This window comes from Micropterus salmoides, unplaced genomic scaffold, assembly GCF_014851395.1.
Source record: "Micropterus salmoides isolate LMB-PRFRI ecotype aquatic unplaced genomic scaffold, ASM1485139v1 Ms_hic_scaffold_16, whole genome shotgun sequence".
Taxonomy (NCBI): domain Eukaryota; kingdom Metazoa; phylum Chordata; class Actinopteri; order Centrarchiformes; family Centrarchidae; genus Micropterus; species Micropterus salmoides.
Window position 1 is genome coordinate 8,382,097 of NW_024040707.1, and position 21,669 is coordinate 8,403,765.

At 42.4% G+C, this 21,669-nt stretch overlaps 1 protein-coding gene across 1 annotated transcript in view; it reads right to left on the bottom strand.

Moving 5' to 3' along the window:
• Positions 1–989: 989 nt before the first annotated feature.
• Positions 990–21,669, bottom strand: part of plxna2 (plexin A2) — a 178,383-nt gene continuing 157,703 nt past the window's right edge. Inside the window, exons 23-32 of the mRNA XM_038722831.1 lie at positions 20,250–20,316; positions 19,880–20,026; positions 19,001–19,160; positions 17,317–17,420; positions 11,915–12,014; positions 8,896–9,086; positions 8,563–8,732; positions 8,159–8,371; positions 7,732–7,882; positions 990–4,937 (exon numbers count right to left, since the gene is read on the bottom strand). Of these exons, the coding sequence (XP_038578759.1) occupies positions 4,842–4,937; positions 7,732–7,882; positions 8,159–8,371; positions 8,563–8,732; positions 8,896–9,086; positions 11,915–12,014; positions 17,317–17,420; positions 19,001–19,160; positions 19,880–20,026; positions 20,250–20,316 (1,399 nt within the window). The 3' untranslated portion in view covers positions 990–4,841. The remainder of the gene's footprint in view (positions 4,938–7,731; positions 7,883–8,158; positions 8,372–8,562; positions 8,733–8,895; positions 9,087–11,914; positions 12,015–17,316; positions 17,421–19,000; positions 19,161–19,879; positions 20,027–20,249; positions 20,317–21,669) is intronic.

Consider the following 21,669-nt stretch of genomic DNA (forward strand, 5'->3'; position numbering starts at 1 on the left):
GCATTACAGAGCGTTAAGTCCCGCGTGGATGTGAATTGGTCTCAGCAGTACAGGATTAGAAGCAGTGGGGATTAGTCCTTCCCTAGAGGAAATACAGGAGCCTCAAGGGACTCAATATATAGAATACATATTGCTTGATAAACTGGCTGCACGAGGAAGCTGAGAAGCATCGTTTACACCACTACTACTCCGCCTCAGTAAACTCGGTCAGACCACACCATTTGTGTCCTGTAGAATGACGACGACTCCTCTGTCTGTCTATAATAAGTTAAATCTGCTTTTGCCACAGGTATGACACTGTGAGGTATTCATGTGGTGAAAAATGAACTGAACCTCCTTTCCGGTTCTCTCTCTGCTCACTCGTCTACTTTTTTCTACTGCTTACTCTGTAATAAAAGACGGGTGCATCCAAAGAGTGGACAGCTATAAAAAAGTATGTGCTTGTGCCTCAGTGGTCATCCACTGGAATCACTGACATGAGAGCCACACTGACCAACACCTCCATTAGAAACCTAATGTGATTGCAGCTGCTAGGGTGGCACAGAGAAGCTGAGCCCAGTCCGAGCTAAGAGACCTGCATGAAGACAAACAACTACAATTCAACATGTTACAGATGTGGTTTATTCTGTTAGCCGCTAGCCAGGAAGTGAGTGGGAGATGCAGGATCTCAGGATGAACCCAGAGCTACAGATGATGGGAGAGAGAAGGCCTGTGTCTCTCTGGCACCCACATACTGTGGGAGTTTGGGGATGTGCCTGATAAATTCATGGTGCCAATTTGCCAAAATGTAAACAAATATAGGCTAAGAAAATCGGCTTAAGTTGATGGCTATTAACATTTAAGTACAGAATCTATGGCAATATTATATTTGTATTATGTTTATATCCCCAAAGCATTACGGAAACTGTAGTTTTGGAGGGAATTCATGATTCCTTCTTATCTATTTGCCTAAACTGGGACGTCGCTCAACAAAAAGACATGAATACAGATTTCAGTTCTATGCAATTTTTAACCAGCAAAGTTTATTTATATATAACAACAGTACAAAGTGAATCCTTGGCTTGCAAAATAGGTGTGCTTCATATTTACAATAGGTACACAATAATATATTATCATAACAAAACCAAAGCAAATAAAAAACAAGAGAACAACCTTTAAATACTTTAAGTTTCTTACAATTTTCACAACACTTTTATAAAACAAGAAGAACAGACAGCCATTATTATTATCATCATCATCATCGCCAGTAATTACTATTTTACAGAACTCCAGTGTCTACAAAGGTTTGTTTACATGTGTTTAAAATGGAAGGATACTCATTTTATACTTGGTGATATTTTGACTTGAGAGTAATACATTGATCTAGATTTTGATTCCTCTGTCTGATCCACCATAAAGCAAAAAACAAACAAAACAAAAACGGATTAAATGCTTTGTTTTGTATAAGGAATGACACATGCCAGTCAAAACCACAACACCAACTCTTCTGCAACATGTGACACTGAGAGCAAAAAAGTGCACAAAGCATCTTCAGTTTTCAGCTTGAGCTGAAATGACGTGTTTGTGACCATCTTTCCATATCTCACACAACTGGCAGTCAAATGGGATTCTGCGCTGCAGAAAGAGTAAACAAACCTTTCTCTTCTTTCTCATTTCAAAGTTAATTAAAATTTTCCCAGAAATGAGTGTACAGCATGGAAACAAGCTATATCTAGTAACAAAAATCTCTTTCACAAAAGGTGCATTCAGATGTGATTTAAGAAGTGTACAAATGGGCTTTCAGGGAAGAATTGCAGTTAGACTAATGACGGTGCGGATCAATATAGAATAACAGGCAGAACCAAAGCGTGAATTAAAATGCATGCAAAAATCTCACACAAGACAAAAGGAAACATCCTGATATAAATGATCTCTGAGAGAAAAATCTCAATCAATTTGTGTGCCTCTGATTACATTTGTCACAATTCTGAATACAGGGGAGCTCATCTAGGGGTTGGAAAGACTCTAATAAACACAAATTTCATCCCTTACAAAAAGGAAAAGGCATTTAGGTCCTGTTAAAACGATAAAAGCATTACTCCATACAAGCAATGTGAGGTATGAGGAGGATACAATTCTATTTGCTGAAATTGGGAAGACACCTTAATCAAAAGGAAGAAGCTTTATGTTTTGTGTATGTACTGTTTATGTGCACCATTGTGTACCAATAGATGTTTATTAGGGGGTTATGGAGTGAGAAGGTGCTTTTTCAGATGAGGGAACAAATTACTACTCTTTCTCACTTCTGCCCCCAGTGGCCGGATACAGTAATAGCGTGTCAATCATCACCTCATCCTACATTTCTCCTTGCCTGTTAGTTTGATGTTTTTTTCTTTCCATCCACCTGATCACACTGTGCACACAACTGACTTAGATCAAAGAGCAGCTTCAAAGCCAGAGAAGGAAACTAGAGCTAAAGGGGTTCTCTCTCTTTCTACCTCTCCCTCTCTTCTTATTTCTCGACACTTCTCTTCAAACAGCTCAGGCGAGCCGAGTGCTGAGCGAGGCAATGTCTGCCTGAGCTAGGCCATAGCCTCTTCACCTTTCCTTTTACTTTATCGCGCTAAGACAGTTCTCAGCAGAGTGCCAGAGCCAGGTATCACCGAAAAACCACTGGGCTACGAAGCACGGAAAAGACTGTGCCCGAGTCAAGGACTAATAAGATCAGGAACACTAAGCAGGTGGGTATGTAAGGCCACAGAGAAAAGAAGCACCTTTCACCCACTACTTTTTGTCTGTTTGTCATGCTCTCAACACACACAATTGCAGTATACTGTGCAAACCGTTAATACTACCTATTTTCAAGTACTTGATGTAAACAACAAGCAAACACATATCTTGGAAGAAAATGAAATCACCTATCCAGAGGACAGAATCTACAGTTTGTTGTCATCCAACTAGGAGGTTGGAAGGTTATATTAGCCTTTTAGCTTGTGACGTTTTGGTTTAAGTCAGGAGACGCATCCACATAACACGAAACATAACTCATATTTTTATGTGTTTTTGCGTTTTGTTCCGCATTCCCAGATCTCCTGCTTATGTTTCGTACCTTTCATGAGTTTCAAAACTCACCATTCCAGTTATGTAAGCTTCATCTTCAACCAGCTCTACACTCCAATATGAGAGCTTTGCTCCCACTGTAAAGCATAAACCGATTTTTGACACATTAGTGAACAATTTGAAACAACAGGATCTTTTGGCACTTGGTCAAAGTAGACCCACGCAGCTAGGCTTCTTATTGTCTGTGCGAGGACATGGTTGGTGGTCGGGTAAGATCTCCCATCAGCTAACATCTCAACTGGCCAACTAGACCTGGCATGACTCATTGGCACTTGATAAAAATCAAAGATGGACCCTTAGAACACTTAAGATGTGTGATAGCATGCATGCAAAATACACATGAAGTTGATCAAGTTCCCAAAGAGATACAAACTGTGGTTATAGAATGGAGAGTTCTAGCCTACACCAATTGCTCTTGCCTGGTCAATACTAAATGCTAGCTGTACATTCGCTGTATGCGCAGCGGATTCACAGCAGTGACAGCCATAATGCAGACAATACACACGATACACACTTTCCTCTAGCAGAAAAGTGATTTAGGGTAAATAATGTTTGGGAAGCATTTGGATGGGCTGGTGCCAGGACAGACAAATGGAGTTGTTCACTTGACGAGCTACTGCAAATATCTATGGAGCTCAGTTCAACTGAGCCCCTTTCTGTTTGCAAAACTCAAATAGACAAACAAACAAACAAACAAATAAAAAACATTTGTACATTCACATACACTGATTTGCAAGTATCAACTGGTACATACACAGATGACCTAGCTGCTGAAAAAAGCCTTGGACACCAGGGTGATGCTGATTTAAGGTCATCTCCTAAATACACTATAGACTTCATCTCCGTCATCCTCAGTTTAGGTGCAAGCATGCTGGCTGAACTGTGACCACCACAAGTGGAGTTGAATCTTAGATGATGAGCACAAGTTTCATGTTTTCCTGTACACTTCTGATTGGATAAAGAACAGAGGTTTTGTCCGTGTCATGTGAAGTATCAGTCCAAGCAGGGAAGGAGTGAGAGAAGACATGGGCCGTGGCCTGTTTTACTACCACACTACAATGATGTAGTGTTATACGCTTTATGTCTTTTATACAACAACACTTGTGGGATCGTGGGTGGATATTTCAACTACAACTGATAATATTCAAATGTACAAGTACAAAAATAAAATCTGAGAAATCTGAATGCAAACTCAGCTGTCCAACATGAGATCTGCTCTTCTGCTTCTCGCCTTTTTTTTTTTTGACCGAGTAGAGAATAAATCTGTTTCTCCATTTGCTCTCACAGTCCTGGAGTGTTCTTCAGCATGACACACACACACACACACACACACACACACACACACACACACACACACACAAGACAACAATTGACAAGACAATTTCCTGTCAAACTGAGAGAAAATATCCTTTGATAAAAAGAACCAAACAAAAAAAATAAATACAAGCTATGTTGTTGCCTTCTCTGCTAATGTTCCTTCCTTATGCCATTATCAGCTCCAGCTGCAGGGCCTCTGTCTTAGTCTGTGGATCCTTAGCTGGTGCCATCATGGAAGGAGGTGGGAGAATTACAAACTCAAGCAGTTGTATGTTTTTCAGGCTGTGGATGCAGAGAGGTCCCAGGTCTGGTTCATGGTTCTAGCTCCCACGATGAGAGGTAAGTAATGTGGGACCTTTTTGGGAGGTCCTGTAGAGATTGTAGTCCTGTCTCTCTTGTTCTTTGTCTTTCAGTAGGAGTCACTCTCAGCTCTCGAGGGACATGGCAGAGATGAGTTGCTCTACCTTGTAGGCCAACCGCTGCTTCCTCGCCTGTTCGTCCTGGTCCAGGGCCGCTGTGATCTGTGCAGAAGAAAAATAAATACAAGTTGTTTAAAATACAGGGTGTAACTGCATCCTTGTTGGTTATCATACATTTACAGAATTAAATCTGATATCATTTAATAGAAAATAACAGGTTTTCTTTATGGAACAGACCCTTTTTTAGTTTCCTATATGGATATTACATGAAAGAAAAAGAAAAGAATTACATCACTGCCTTTGTCTTTGACAACATCGATATATATTTGTGTATTATGATTGTTCATTTTATCTTCTGAGCCCATTTCTTGTAAATTTGGCATTTGTCAAGTTGGGTTCAAAAAGGATTTAGACAGGCTCCCCTCTTCGTTCTCTCATCTAGTGTCTCCCTTGTCAGGATGAAACTATGTCAGAGTGACATTAACACACAAGGCCTTTAATATGAATAGAAAACAGCAACAAAAACCCCCTACAATATGAGCCATGTCTTTTCACCTTTGATATGGATTCAAATGCTGCAGCCTTCACCATATGGTTTGTTTGCCACTGCAGATCTGACTACACTACATTAGAATGCGGTATTTGACTCAATAATTGATGATTCAAACAAAATAATGAATTGACCCCTCTTATGCAATATTTAATTTAAAATATTCTGAGGTAAGAGATTAATAATAAATGAATAAGAGAGAAAAATGTCTCCCACAATGTACCATTCAACCATCGCCACTGTCACTAAAGGAAATGTATTTTTCCTTTACTCATCCATTGTATATGGCCACTTATTCATCCTCAGGCTCTCTCAAAGGCTATGTCAACAAAGGCCTGAAAATACATCAATCATAAATATTGATATATATATATATATGCTGTGTTGTTTGTATAAGCATTTTGTCAACCTATCCTAATGTTTATTTTTGTGTTTTCAAACATTTAGTCGGGCGTGTCATATGGTAAGTGACGAGAACGTAATTTGCCAAAGTCTTTATGTCCTTGAATCAATAAGAACCACACATTTAGTTTTTAGGGGTTGGGTTTTAGTGGGTTGGTAGCTCAACCACATTTATTTGCAGTAAAAGTTAAGTGATTGCTTGTTGTCTGGAAAACCACAGTCAGCCACATTCTTGTCCTCTTTTTTTTTATAGCATGCCAAACCTTTGTTTGCTGCCTGTCCTGCTGCTGAACAGTCTACCCACCTACCATCTTCCACTCATCTGCTTAAGTGCTCTTAAAGGCTGGCAGCTACAGGAAGAGTGTTTCCTCCTCCTCATTGGGCCGATAGCAATCTATTATTAATCCGTAGCACTGTATGCAGGTGCAGCTTCCACTGCCATCTCCCAAATCCATTTAAGTAGGCTGCAGCTTTGGCCTGGTTATCCTGACACACAGCCTTTTGAGGAGGGGTGAGTAAAAATGAACAACTATTAACAGTGCTAGGTGAGGTTTTTACGAATTGCACTCTGGGAGACAGCAGATTGCAGGAGTGATGGGTTACATGTGTGCAAAATGTGTGTGTTTGCATATGTCTCTATGCATGTGTGCAACAGACAGCTACAACTGCAGAGGCAGCTAAATGTAGTGTATGAGATTCATGGAGAGCAAAGGGGAAGCTGACTGGATAATGGATAAAAAGAGAAGTAATGCACAAAGAGGAGGGAGAGAGAAAATAAGAGATAGAGAGAGATACTATGGTCAAACATAAAGGTCAGATTAATGCTTCCCAGAAGAGGAGCTGATCTTAGAAGCAGAATGTCTCTCTCCTTCCCTATCCTCCTCCCTCCTTTTTTTACACTTCCTGGGATCAGGCAGTGTGTGTGTGTTGTCCATTATCTGCTCGTGAGAGCCCTATATAACAGATAGCCTACTCTAACTCAGCACAGATGAAAAGACAGAGCAGCATGCTGAGAGCTTGTAGACATTCACTTTCTGCTCTACAGATCAGACACAAAGCTTGTTAAGCTCAGGTCTCACTAGACCTCTGGGCTTTGGGGAAGTCTACTGAAGACTCTGAGCTGACCTCACTAACCTTTGTCAGTTATGAACAGTCTGGGAAGAGCAAGGGCAAGCTATACGTACATTAAAGCGTTGGGCAAATTTGCGGGACGCTTTTTGTTCAATTTGCGCTCGCAATTTGCCTATAATTAGGGGCTGATTTACTAAGGCAGCAGCTCATTATGCAATCAGTGCCTGGGACTGCCCTCCAGGTATATTCTGCAAGTGAAGGAGCTCAGTAAGTAGTTCATATGAGGGATTTATCTGAGATCACTACGCTCAGAAACAAAATTATGCTGCACAGAAATACAAAGCAACGATGTACCATTCCAAAACATTTAATAAGGGCACAGGTCAACACGGCGAGTGAGAGAGAGTGGGGGGAAAGAGAAAGACGGAAAGACAGTAGAGCCGAATCGAGCAGCAGAAGCAAAATAAGGGCAGGTAGAGTATGGAGATGATGTTTCAATAGAATAGTGAGGTAAATGTCTTTAAAATTAATTAACAAAAACCATTTCCCATCCTCTCTTTGTTTGGTATTATATGTTGTGTTCATTTATAATCACAGCTCTCATTTTCAATCTTTATATTTATATTAGTCTGTCAGTCTTTAATTAATTAATTTAGTGGCAGTCATTGAGATGATTCACGTTTCTTTTCACCACCACAACCTTTCTTTTAAATACACTGGTGCTAGTTGTGCCTGATCAGTATTTTTTTTTCAAAACTGGCCTTCGCAAATAGCTTGAAACTTAGTGATTCCCACTGAATGCAAAATCAAGCAATTTTGCTCATGCTACGTGTTTATGTGCAATTACAATGCGTGTATGCAAATATCACTTACCTCCTCGCTGTACTTGCTGATATAAGAGTAGATCTCATTGAGAGCACTGAGCATGTTGAACTCTGTGGAGTGGAGCCTGGCCTGTTCTGCCAAATAGGCATTCATGTCCTGGTCGCTAATGGCTGGCAGCCGGTTGATGTCAGCATAGTACCTGAGGATGCAGAAGAGGGGCAACACTTGGCATTACTTGCTGAGACTCACTGAGAAAAAGTAATAGCTCTAAATTCTTTATATGGTCAAAGTTTAGCCATCACTTTCACTAACAATGTATTGCTGGTAACAGTCATTCTAACAAGGCTTTTACATAATCTGGTTGAGAAGTGTAGGCAAGAAAAAAGACAATCCCAGTTTTTATTGAAAGAGGATACAAAAAGGATGTGACAGAGGGTATCAGAATGGTGCATAAAGCGAGTGCATCAGCTCCTACCTCTCTACCCAGCTCTTGTAATTGGGGATGTCTTTAGCGTAAAGCAGCTTATTGGATGGGGAGTCCTTGCCCAGGCGATGCTCTGAAGTGGAGCAAGAATCCATAAAGGTCTGAGCTACTACAGACAGACAGGCATCTGTGATGCTGCTCTTGTGGATGTCAAACACAAACTGTGGGTTCTTGATCACATTCACCCAGAAACGCAATGGAAGGCTGGAAGATGGAGACAAAGAGAATACTGTAAGTGAGAGACGGAATTGGTACGTGGATTCTCTGAAATCAGGCAGGTTGAGCTTTACAAGACTAAAAATAGATTTATTATGTCATATTAGAGCAGTTATGCCATGGTAGAAGGACGTAATGTATGTGATATTACTTCAGACCATCTTAAAAAAGGCCCTTACCAGTTGCTTTTCCATGTGTGACGTACGTCTGTATCATGAATGCCATGTTTGTCTGCCTGCTCATCCAAGAAGTCAAACATGTATTTGATGGCGAGGGGAAGAGTGCTCCCCCGGTGAACTGTACTGAACAACGTCTCAAATAGATCGTCAACAAATTTTTGTAGTGTACCCTGGGTCAAGGAGAGTACACAGTGATTAGCAATTGATGGGCAATGAGAGCACAAAAACAAAACACAGCCTGAAAGTTGTAATGTAGTGAAAAATCTACGTAACTGTCTATACAGATTCATATATGTTGACACATAGAAATGTATGGGAGAATATTGATGTTACCTTGGTAGCTAGCAGCCTGGTCAGATAAATCTCAGAGACCATCTTACTACCGCGGTCTCCTTCCTTCTGGTCTCCATGTTCGTGGTTCTTAACCAGGTGCCACACCTTCACACCACTTTCTAGATCAGGGGTGATCATGGGAGCACGTGAACGGAGGCTGTCGGGACTGCCTGTGTAGCGGAATGAAGAGTCTGTCCAGGAGAAAGAAAAAAAAGAGAAGAGAGAAATACACAATTATCAGTAAGCCTAAATCAGCCTAAATTCTTTCAGTCTGCAGGTCAAGGACTCCTACTGACACTTATGGTCATACACCACTAAACACCCTTTACAGTACACACTGTAAATGTTTGCACATGTAAATCTGATCTAAATATTTTGCATATCACTGCACAAACCGCCATATTGAACATATTCTTTATTAGTCTTTTATATTTTGTCATTTTGTCAATTCATTGTATGTGTAAACCTACTTGGCAATAAAGCTAATTCTGTCTACTACAGAAGCTTCACACACACACACACACACACACACACACACACACACACACACACACACAGGCACACACCTCTCACTCATTTCCATCTGTCTTTTGTAACTCATTACAAAGCCAAATCTCCTGTGCTTGCCTCCTGCCCTACGCCATGCTGTAAAGGAAATTGCAGTGGTAGATAATTTCATAGAACAGCAAAATAATGAAAGGGAGGGGAAGTTGTGGTCCCTGGCATCACATTGATTAGTAGTGGCCCTCTTGAAATTGGATTCCCAGATGATACATGAGATGAGTGAAAACAAGAACTTGCCACCCATTTGTCTTATTACACACAGTGTGCAGGGCAGAGGTATTTACAAAATGTTCCATATCTGTCTTCCTTCTTCTCTCTCTGACAAGAATTATTTTATAATTGTTCGCTTTTTGCTTCTTCTTTTACTACACTCATTCATTTTCTATTCCTTTACCCTCTTTATATAATCCCTGCCTTACTGACTGAGTCATGCTTGTGCCTGGCTCTTCTTAAAAGCACTCATAATTGGCTCTTTCCAGCCACATTGTACCAGTGTCATGTTGAAAATGTTCCTGTCACACTCACTAACCAATGCATCAAAAGATCCCTAATTTGTTAAGCATCCAAGCCACCCTCCTTCATCCATACATCCTCACCGTCTCTGCTCTCATGTTCCTGCCTGCTTGCTCTTCACTCAGTCTGAATGATGCTGGTTTCAGTTTCCCTAATTAGCTGGCATCTACTCCTGACAGCAAGCTCTCTAGAGATTCAGGATCTGAGGATCTCAATGAGGATCCCTCGGACCTGGCTTCAAAGGCTGAGCTGAACAACAAAGCTTTTTGCTGCCAATACAGCCACCTACACCTTTCAAATAAGACAAACCTGTGCCTCTGGAGTGGCCACTAGGGTCTGAGTAGGGGGAAGGGTTGAATATATATGCCTGTGTGCAGGGTGGATTGCCCCAAAGTCCCAAATTCCATCTTAATCCAGTCACAGTTATTTACTGCTCTGCTATTATATATACTGCTCTTGTCCCGACCCGCAGCCCGTCCCTCTTCTGTTGCAGCCCACAGCTCCTGGACATAGCCAAGCAGTAGGGGAGTGTGTTCCGGCTGATTTTAAGGCTAGAGGGGGGTGCCGGTGGTGTAAATTGAGTCAAGATGCTAAGTGTTGAACGTTAAATTAGTATGAATCCATCAGCAGGTGTTGAGGTGCAGCTGTGCCTGCTGTGCCAACCCATGATTGATGAGGGACAGGCACATGCCAGCAGAGCCTCTGCTTTCTATGCCATGCACGTCCAACTCCATGCCTGACCACTCGCACACATAAAAAAATTAAAGAGAAGAATGCGAGAGTACAGCCTCTCAGCAGCTCATTGCAAGTTCATGATAGATTAAAATATCCCTTGTGAGAAATTCCATGTAACGACTATATAGTACTAAACTACAGAAGCAGAGGTCAAATACAGTGATGATAATAAAAAAACAACATAATGTAGACAAGGCTTTGTGACGGAAAGGCAAGAGCAGTCACCCTACCCGGATTCAAACCCGGGGTACCAAAGATGCAACTTGACCGCAACGCCAAAGAGCCAGGCTCATTGGTATGGCAGTCACAGCGCATCCTCAGCTGTAGTGACAGTGGTCCGTCACAGGGTTACTTTCTTTACATTGGTAGTTATACTTGTTTACATTACTTTGGTCCATAAGCTGTTTAAACGAGACTAATGACTGAGTGCTCTGTAGTCTTGCAAAGTCATAATAGATAATCTTGAATAATTATGTTTGGAATGTCACTCATTTTACAGCATATACACTGAAGATAAAGGTCCTTTTTGACATGAGGTATCCACAGGTATCCAGCCGAGGATAAGGATACTGTTAGCTCTTCTTCTGTGTAAGGCAGTTTCAAGGCAGCGTTCACTTTCTATCCCCAATCCTGATAATTGGCCATTCTCACTTATCTTTTTCTGTCTGTGTGAAGTATCATTCACACAGAATAATTAGTAATCACAAGTTGCCTGGTGAGCTGTGTGTGTGTCTGGCATAGGACCAAATTTGGCACCCAGCAGCATAAACTGCGAGCATATTTGAAGTACGCGTGTGTTTGCATGCATGTGTGTATAGGTAGGTTTTTAAAGCAGACAAGGGCTATATGTCTTTCTCACCTCATTTTCATCTCTTTCTCTCTATTATTTCCATTCTTGTTTGGATCGGACAGAGTTTGAATGTTAAAGCAATCTGCTGGAGTACACACAGTTGGATAGAGAAAAAGGTTGGGAAAAAAACCCTCTGCAGCAAAAAGTGGCTCCAAAGAGAACTGGTCATAGCTTTGGGGGGAGTGGATTTGGCTTTGTTGATATTTGAAACAACTAATATAAAAAAAGTTTGATGTCTATGAGGCAATATTATTATATTTGCATGTGCTTAACTCTTAACTTCCAAAAATCCATAATTGCCTCCAAGTCAAAGCCACAATGAGGGGTATGAAAGACCAATCTGGTCTAGTGACTCACCATATCTGCTGATGGAGGTGCGGGATATACTGGCTGAGGAAGGGATGTTGTAGGATGAGGTCTGTTTGGGCACCAAAGCCACAACGCAGCGGTCTGACACCTATAACACACATATAACATGGTGATTTCCAAATCTGAATAGAACAGAGTATGGGTGATTATTTTAAACATACACATTATACTTCCTGGTACATGTTTCTGTAAAGGGTAGACTACATGAGGGAATGGAATGCCCTTAGTGAATAATCCCATAAGCTAAACATATCCCAAACCCCTATGCAACATATCCCTTCCTGTCATCTGTGCTCCCTGCCGTTCTCTACCAGCGCCCTGTGGCTTTTTTCTCCAGCAGAGCGGAGTACTGTGGCTGCATGATGGCTGTATTCATCATGACTGCCATTGTCAAACCCTTCACAAACATTAGAAACATGATGTAAGCTTTGGAACTGGGATAAGATGCTAAGAGGGAGCGAAACAGAGAGAGAGAGAGAGAGAGAGAGGGAAAAAAGAGACCGTCAGATAGAAAGAGACAGAAACTAGAATGCTGAAAATCTCATCTCATGTACACTTCACACCCTTAAAGAAAATGGGGTACGCAGGTATAATAATAGCATTAGAGCAGCATGGAGTCAGAGTCAAAGAGAACGACGGAAAGAAGAAGCTGTGTAAAAGATGGTGTGTCATGAATAAGAGAAAGACACTGAGACAGACTACTGTTCATCCTTTCCCCCCTCTGTGGTTTATATTTACAAAGGGCTCTTGCCCTGTGTGATGTGCTCCAGTCACTACAGATAAGCTGAGAAAAAGTGATGCAAACGTCATCAGAAAGGATGGTTTTAAAATCAGTTTTTTAAATACACTGCTTAAGAGATATCTTTCATCACTCCAACAGTATAATTAATTCATCATGAAATGGCAATTTAACTATAATTAATCTTTCAAATGCTACTTATGTTAGTACACCAAAGCATCACATTTTAGAATTCAAAACACAGCAAACAAAACTTGTGGTTCTTTTCTGAAAGCCAAAACAACAAACAGCTTGTTGGCTGGCATTTACAGCCCACCCTGAGGAGGGATTTCTACTTCAGAGCCAGTGAAGAAAAACTGACGAGCCTCCAGTGGAAAAATAAACAAAAGGCAAATGCCAGGGTCCAAAAGGAATACCTCAAAGAATCTATAGAAAAACCAAAAATTCTTCTTTTCATTCCTTTTATCGCCTCTTTTCCATTCCTTGTTGGAAAATAAGCCAGTGGATGTTGGGACATTTACAGAGTTCCTCCTTGCTCTTGAGAGCCACCCGCCTCTCATCCAGTCTTGTCCTCACCCCTTTCTCCCACTCTTTCCAAACTAATCTCAGCTGTACTATTAGTTGGAGTTGCCATCTGGCCTCTACTGGCCACGCTGGAGAGACACTTGAAACTAGGAATGAAATCTGGAGGAATCCTCTTTAAGGCACAGCTCTGGCGCCCCGGCCTCTTGGAGGGAAATGAAAAATGGCCTTCCTAACCACCACCCCACTCCCATGACAGGCATCTTTGACCCTTTTCTCTCTCACTTCACCTCCTTCTCATTTGTCTCGGCTTTCCCAAACCTAATTTCTATGGTCTCTCCATCCTATAGCCTCCTCCTGGCTGATGATGCATGGACCAATTCTTATACACCAATAGCGTGGACTTTTGTGAAGTTTCCTGTGATACAATTTCTCTGGGCAGCATGAAATAGCTTCTCTTCCCCCCCTTCTCTTTATGCCTCCCCTATCTCTCTCTCTTTCTCTCTGCTTTTTATGGCTGACAGAGAAGCTACAGCAGAGATGGGTCCTTGTGATAGAGTAAATGATTGAAGGCGTGCAGATTTGCCCTTCAGGGATAATCCAGTGTGGGGCTGATAGTAGGCAGGTGTGATAAGGGCTGTGGGCCCTGCCTGTGATAAGACCTTCCATTAGACAGCGCAGAGCCGACCAGACAGCAGAGTGTGGTCAGCCTCTATCTTTCTTTTCTCAGCCCTCCCCACACAACCCATAGCTCCAGTCCATGCCAGTTTCCCCTTGGTGTCCCATCCCTCTTGGACTCATGCCCTAAGATCATGATGCGTATCAAACCTGTTGACTCTGCTCAGCAGAAACACACAACCTGTATTCTTCTGAAGAGTTAAAGACGGTCTTTCTAATCACTGAAGGATCAGAGTGAGACTTTTTACAAATACTATGGTTGTTATTGGATATATGACTCAGGGTGCATAAGCAGCACAGGATCAATCAAATATTTCTGAAATATGTCACTATTTGTTAAAGATATTTACTCAGACAGACAGCTAAAAACCTTCTTATTCCCACCTGTCCAAGATTTGTATTCAGGTTTAGCAGGTTTCAGCAAGCAGCTCGATGAGCGAGCCAAGAAAGCCTCACTATTAGATTAATGAACAGATAGCAATGTAGTAGTATCCGTTGTGTCTGGGGCTGTCGGAAATAGCCCAAAATGCCCCAAGTGATGTCTGCAAGGTGGGTAACAGGATCCTTACCGCAGAGAAGAGGACAGACAGAGGTCACCAGGCAGCAGGGCATAGAAGTTTCCAAACTGACTTGACTTTTTGATTTTACTCAGGCTCACTCTAAGTGAAAAAGGGAGCAGTCCGCCCTTTACTGTCACTTATCTGCACATTAGCAATAATATTACAGACAAAACACACGCTGCCCATGTGTCTCGACAAACAAATATTAATATGCTGGAAAAGCCACAGTCCACCTGTCATAAATCAACACTATGTCAAACATCATCAATGTAATGACTCACACAGTGCCCCGGTGAATACGGCGTGGGTCTGTTTGCAATTTGAATCATCATAAATAACCTAAGTTGTCATCAGTCTGACAACTTCAGTTCATGCTAATGTCCTGTTTATGAGAATTGTTAATGCTGCCCTCTCTCCAAAGTGACTCCAGTCTGTAAGAAGTCTGATTCATGTGGCTGAGGAACTCCTTTGGATCCCTGCTTACTGCCTATATACTATCCAGGGGCAGCAAGGTTAACACTCCCATGTCTCAAAATGACAGAGACAAGGGAGGTGGAAAAGAAAGAAGGTGTGATGAAACGGGCAAAGACAACACAACAAAAAGATCCAAACCAGCAATCAGCCAAAAACTCTTTGGCTCATTTGTCTGTGTGTAAGCGAGTGAAATGTGGGTATGGGCTGCATGTGGGTACACATGCATTATGTGCATATTTGAATATGCCTATCTTCTTTTATCTTTATCTATGCAAGAAACAGTGTAAAAAAAAAAATAGAGAGTCAGATGGGAGGATCGGAATTTAGTCCCCTGACTGTGACTGCTGAGGTGTTGAATAAAGATTCTGAACTCATTTTAAATGTGTGCATTTATGTTTTTAATTTTGGTGTAGCAGGGAGCTGGGAAGGTGCGCATTTCCATATCCAGGTTATGTAAACCATTATTTCCCATGTGGCAGAGTAAATAGCCAATGGGCTTTCTTGGGATGCTGTGAGTCCTATAAATTTTAATGCAGGCTCTGTCTGGTCGTTGTGTCTCTGCTATGGGGGAATTAGCAAAGACTCAAGGTGATCCTCAGTCTTGCTCTGCATATTGCAGACCCCTTTCCAAAATTTCCTCGTTACCTCTTCCCATTTTTTTCTTCAAGTTTTCCCCTCACTCTGGGGCCTAATGAGCTGTGCTCCCCTGCTGTGATAGGTAGCCAGATGTGCTGTTGCAGCTGCCAATGCAATGGCATAATGTGTGACGGAAACACACACAAGCTCACACACAGGGGCCATTGCCAGCTCATCAAAACAGTAACGATGCACAAGTGACTATGTTGTTCCATCCTACTCTCATCTCTCCCACCACCAACTGCCCTATTCTTTTATACTCCTTCTCTTTCTCCCTCTCTTTCTTTTCCTTTCTCTTCCCCACATTGCCCTGCAGCCCGCTGGCATCTCCTCTGAAGTTGTGTTGGTCCTTACGTTGCGCAGGGACCCTTAGATTCATGATCAATAGCGGTCCTTAGATCTGCTATTGAGACAGCGAATTAGTGTAGTGGCCACACGCGTGTTACTGCATGCCCCGTAACATCTCCCTTGGCTAACGATGGTAGACAGACTGTGACGCAAAGAATGGCAAAAAACAACAGTGGAGCCCATTATGGCGTGGAAGCAAACATACTGCACTGCTTCATCAAGGATTAAAGCACTGCAGAGACAGGGGAAGAAGAGGTACTGATACGAAGAAAGGGAGAAAGGAGGAAATGAAGGCCTGTCAATGGGCAAGAAGGAAAAAAGATGGGAAATGGGTAAAAAAAAAAGAGTAAAGATAAAATTTGAAAAAGAAAGTGTAGGTGACAACGGGGGGAAGACATAGGGGAAAGAAGCTGCATAGTGCCAAGCCCCGTGTGAAGATGATGCCCTTCTTCTAATGACTCCTACATCTGTTAAATTATTCTGCTTGAGGAGGAGTTCAGATTGACGCCCCAGTGTGAGGGCTTGCGCCTTGCCAGACCAAGTCCACATATTCTGCTCCTAGATTGAGCTACATCTCTTGCCCCCATGGTCCTGATCTCAAGCCCCAGCCACAGCTGCATCTTAGCCCGAGCCTCTGCTCTTGACCAGGTAGCCCAGAATCGAGCCTTATGCAGTCTTTAAGCAGATGGTCTCCCTTGGCTGAATAATGAGAGCTGGCTAAGCATTTGCTGGAAAAGATTCACGACCTGCGGAGATGGCTGCATTCTCATTCTGCCTTGCCTGTTTCTTCTTTATTCCTTTTATTTCTCTTTATTATTTCTCTCTGGCTTTCTCTCACTAACTCTTGGTCTCCTTTTTCTCATTTACAACTTCAACAGGCATACATTCTCCTGATAAGTGCAGAACTCATCATGTTCTCAGTTTTCCTCCTATTTACCTCTCTACTTTTGTTAAATGGGGGGCAACAGGTAAACATGCAGGACCCTAAAATGGTGGAGTGTGAAACGAGGTTCAACATGTGAAATGACTTGAGTCAGGCAATCACAGCGGGACTAATTGTTGCCGGCACAGAAGTCAGCGGGGCAAAGGGAGAGAGAAAGAGATGCTGTCCTCTTGACTGGAGCCGCTTCATCTCTCCAGGGAGGAGAGAGAAGCTGAGGGTTCATCTCTTCTGCCACCTGTACAGTAATTGTCCTCTATTCTGTCACTTGGATTACACCAGGCAGGGACATGAGGAGATGCAAATAAGGAGCTAAAAATTGGCTGCCTAAAAGTCAAGAGCAGGAAATATCAAACTTTGGCAAGGTATGTGGTATAATTTCCATAATAAAAGCCACAGCAGAAATTGAACTGAAATGAGCATTTTCTTGATAAGAAAAGTGAAATTTGAGAGGTAATTAAGGAAAACATTACACTAAAGACAGTATATTTACCTGGTAGTGCATGAGAGTATTGAGTCTCTTCCAATCATTTTCTATCTTGGTGGTGATGTCTTCATCCTGCAACACCACACGAGCCATTCGCCCCTGGCGCCACTCTGAGAACACAAACACACGGACTTAATTAGACACAACTGCCTATGAAAACTTATCATTGTAGTGAGCCACAAATAATGTCTTTTGCCTTGGTTTCAGTGGAGAGGTTTGGTGTTTAATATATATATTTATAAAAAACCACCCTGTGAAGCCCATTTATTTTGAATTAACATGTGACTAAAGATGTGTGCTTTACGCAATGCCTTCAGAACCAGTTACCTTGCAGGACGACTGGAAACTGTACTAAAATAACCACAGCTTTCTTAGGACAAAAACTAAAACACTTATTTTCCAAACCTCGTTTGCCTTTTAGTCAGTGGAACGTAAACCTGTATGACTCCCAAAGAGAGCTCTCTTCACACATTACCCAAATGAGTAGATATCAGCAGCCAGCATTCTTGTATGGCTCTCGGCATGTGTACTCCTCTTCCCGACTTGGATTGACATGCATCTTAATTAAATATTACACACGAACAATTTCAAGATGTATATACAGGCAGGCTGCATGCTTTAATTGGTACTTGTGTCGTGGAAATGGCATGCTATTAGCATACGCAGCAGTTGGCCCGTCAGGGTCAGAAAGAAGAGAAGTGTAGAGCAGACATGAAAGGATGAAAAAGCTAACTATGAGAAAATCACCTCCTTTCAAAAGAAAACAATAGGAAGCAGGGGGAAACAGATAGAGGCTATAAGCAGTGTTGGTGAAGGGCAGTGCTAATGCCTCGTTTCGGGGTAATGAAATGATAATAAGGGTGTTGACAGGGAAGTGGACAGCCATTGTCGCTCTCGTGCTGGGAGTGATCATTGATTTTCTCCACTGTTGACTCGGTTTTATTACTTTGTGCCTCTGCCAGGTGACAACATGATATCCCTGCCTGGCACAACATCCTCCTAAAACTGTCTAACTTACGCTCTACAGAAAAACAACATAACAAGATACAAAAAAATACAAAAGTAGCGTACAGACATGCACAGCTGCACAGGCTCATTTATTTGCAAGGCATCAGCGAAAGGGTGTTCTCTCCACCCATGAAAAGTGAGAGGGACAGGGAAAAGAAAAGGGACACAAGGTACAGACAGAATGGAAGTGGCAGACTGCGTGGGAGTGGAGCCCAGCGTGAGGCTGGTAGGCCCGTCTGTCAGCTCTTACCTGGGTCAGCCAGACAGCCACGTCACAGAGGCAAAAGCACACACACATGCAGACACACACAAACACACACATAAAACATGCACACACTCTATCTTGATCTACTGTGTCTTACTGGCACTATCAGGCAGCGAAAGCAGCCAGACGGAGGGATGCAACACACACTGTCAGTCAGTTTGAGAGAAGGCCTGGCAGCAGCGCACTGACGCTGGCTGGCTGGCTGGGCTGCTAGAACACAGCTTTTATCACACTGATGCACTGATAATCTGTACACATGGCTAGGTTTTCTTTCAAAGATACATTAATCTGTGGGTGTGAAGGACTTTACACCTGTCAACGGCATCCGTGAGTGTCTGGATTGTGTGTGTGTGTGTGTTTGTTTGTTTGTTTGTTTGTTTGTGTGTGTGTGTGTGTGTGTGTGTGTTAGTGCCATACCGAGGTCCATGTCGACAGCACGTGGCCGCTGAGAGTAGGGCATGTTCTTGTAAACAGCGTCTAGTATCTTCTCCTTCACTTGGGTGATGGTGTCACAGTTCAGCACCTTTACTGGAATCTCTGGACTGTTTTCATTGTCTGGGTTCACACAGTTCAAGAGCTGGATTTTACAGAAGGGGAGAACAGGAGAGAGAATAAGACAGGAAAATCACAGAAGGAAATGAGGGAGAGGAGGAAGAGGTGTCCTGTTACTGCTCGGACTTGGGTCCAGCTTGAGGCTTCGCCCTCATTAGAGTCTCCTTGGAGCATGGCAGGAGCTTTGAGAAACCATTTCCGCTCTTGCTGGCAACCCAAAATCTAATTTCACACCTTCGGTGGGACACCAATTTCCAGCTCTGCTGGGGTATTAGCACGTAATGAGCCAAATTCCCAGTCAGAGCAATCAGAGCATTGTCATGTCACATGCTGGCTGTGTGAGTGCGTTTTTCTGTGTGTACCTGTGCGTATGTGTGTGTGTGTGTGTGCAGAGGGGGCTGTTTGGTATCTTCCAATCTCCAAAGCCACCTACCCTGATGTTGGCCCAACACTGGAGCCTGTGGGGTCATTAGTTAATAAGAAAACCAACATAGCAGAAACAGCTATAAAAATGGCTTGCGGTGAACTAAAGACAAAAAGTAAAGTTAACAATGCGTGCATGTTATTATTTTCTCTGGTCCTTTTGTGTATGTGTGTGTATCTGAATGTGGCAGAATTTTAACTAAAAACAAGCAATTTTTTAGTCAGGAGCTGCCTGTATTGTACAGTAAGTGTGATATGGTTCTACTAGTGTGTTTGTGTATGTCTGTGAACTTCATGTGTGCCACGTGGAGTGTGACGTACCAGGGTTTTGTACTCGATCTGCTGGCGGATGAGCTTGTCTTCACTCAGGGAGTAGCGGGCCTCTCCAGTGATGGCGTCGATGGGCCCCTTTTCCATCTGCTGCTTGATGGCGCAGTACAGCATGAACAGAGGCTCCCCAGCACACTCCTGTGAACACATACACACAGATTCATACATGAGAGAACATCATAGGATAAACATGAAAATTCAAAGACTGAAAACACCTAAAAGTCCACATACTGTAAATATCTGATAACCTGCAATCATGCTTTTTATTAAGAAACTTAATAAGATACACAAAATAGATTTTTATTTGTACATGTAAACACATAAACACAAACACACGGCATGTGTTGCTTGGTTTACTAACCTTAAGGAATTTGTGAAGGAGGAAGGCGAACCAATTTGTAAGCATCTTCTCAGCAACTGACTCTGTTCTGAAATTACATTAAAAACAGGAAAAACTAAATTATTATATTTATATTGACTACTTTTGTGTTATATTATATTTGACTACTTTTGTGTTTTTCTTGTTATGTTTTTCTATAGCTATTATATTTCAAAACTTTCAGATAATGCAAGAATTCCACAATTTAGAAGGTTATGTGCAAGACTTCAGGGAGGTTATCTTGACATCCTGGGTGGATGCATCCTGCTGTTGGTTTTGCTTATGTACTGCCTGCAACATTGTGGTCACAGTGAGTGAGCAGGATGGAGCAGAGCACAGAGAGGGCATCTGAGTGTGCATGGTTTGTGTGTGTGCACATGTTAAAAAGAGTGTGTGATTGAGTATGCATGGATGTGAGTGTGAGCGTGTGTGTGTGTTCATGTGAGGTTGAACACAGCGGGACATCAGCAGCTGTGACAAGCCTCAGCTGTTGAGAGAGACGAGTGCTGTCACAGCCAGGTAACGCCTGATCACAGCCAAAGCGATCTCCTCTCCTCTCATTTCCTCTCTTCTTTCTCCCCTACCTCTTCTGCCTTCCCAGTCAATCACAAATGGAGGTACAGCTTGCTGCTGGGCTTGATTGGGCATGAAAACACACAAATGTGCAATGACCTCTCACCTATTTATACCACAGAGCACAGATGAGGACTGCGTATACCTTTTTTATGATTCCTGATCATATCTTTCTCTGAATGCCAGACAAACATCCCCCCTCTGCCTCATTAGCAGCATCATGGAACACTAGAGAAACACAAGTTAGACTTAAAAAGAAGACAGAATACCAAACAGCCAGATGGGAATGGTTAACGAGCATGAAGCCTAGATGAAAGGGTTAGTTTTGTGCAGCTCATGTGGACAAGCACCTGAGTTGAATAGCAACAACATGCTTCCACCTAATCTTGTAAAAACGCTTCTGCATTGGTCTTTTGCCTTGCCGTTTGACTACTGCATGAGCCTTCATGCAGACAGAATTAAAACTGCTGCCTGAAAAACGCCAGCACCAAACTGCTTTGGGTTGGAAAATGATTTTTTTACCAGCCAGCTTTTGGTTCACACCATTACCATCACTGTCATTACTCTCGCTAGCTCTACACACACTAATCACAAGTTAAGATGCCATGGTAAAGTGCCCCATAGACTCTGCTGCTGTTTGCAAGAGTGTGACAGCTTGTGATTGTCACCTGGCTGCGAATGATCACTCTTTGTCAGCTTGTACACAAGCGTTGCCAATTGAAATGGCGACGTATTGAGAAAAGAAATGACCCTCTTAATGTAGCAGGAAATTACTGTGATTACTCTGGTGTATATGATGGCGGGGCCTTACAGTGCACTGTGCTGAACT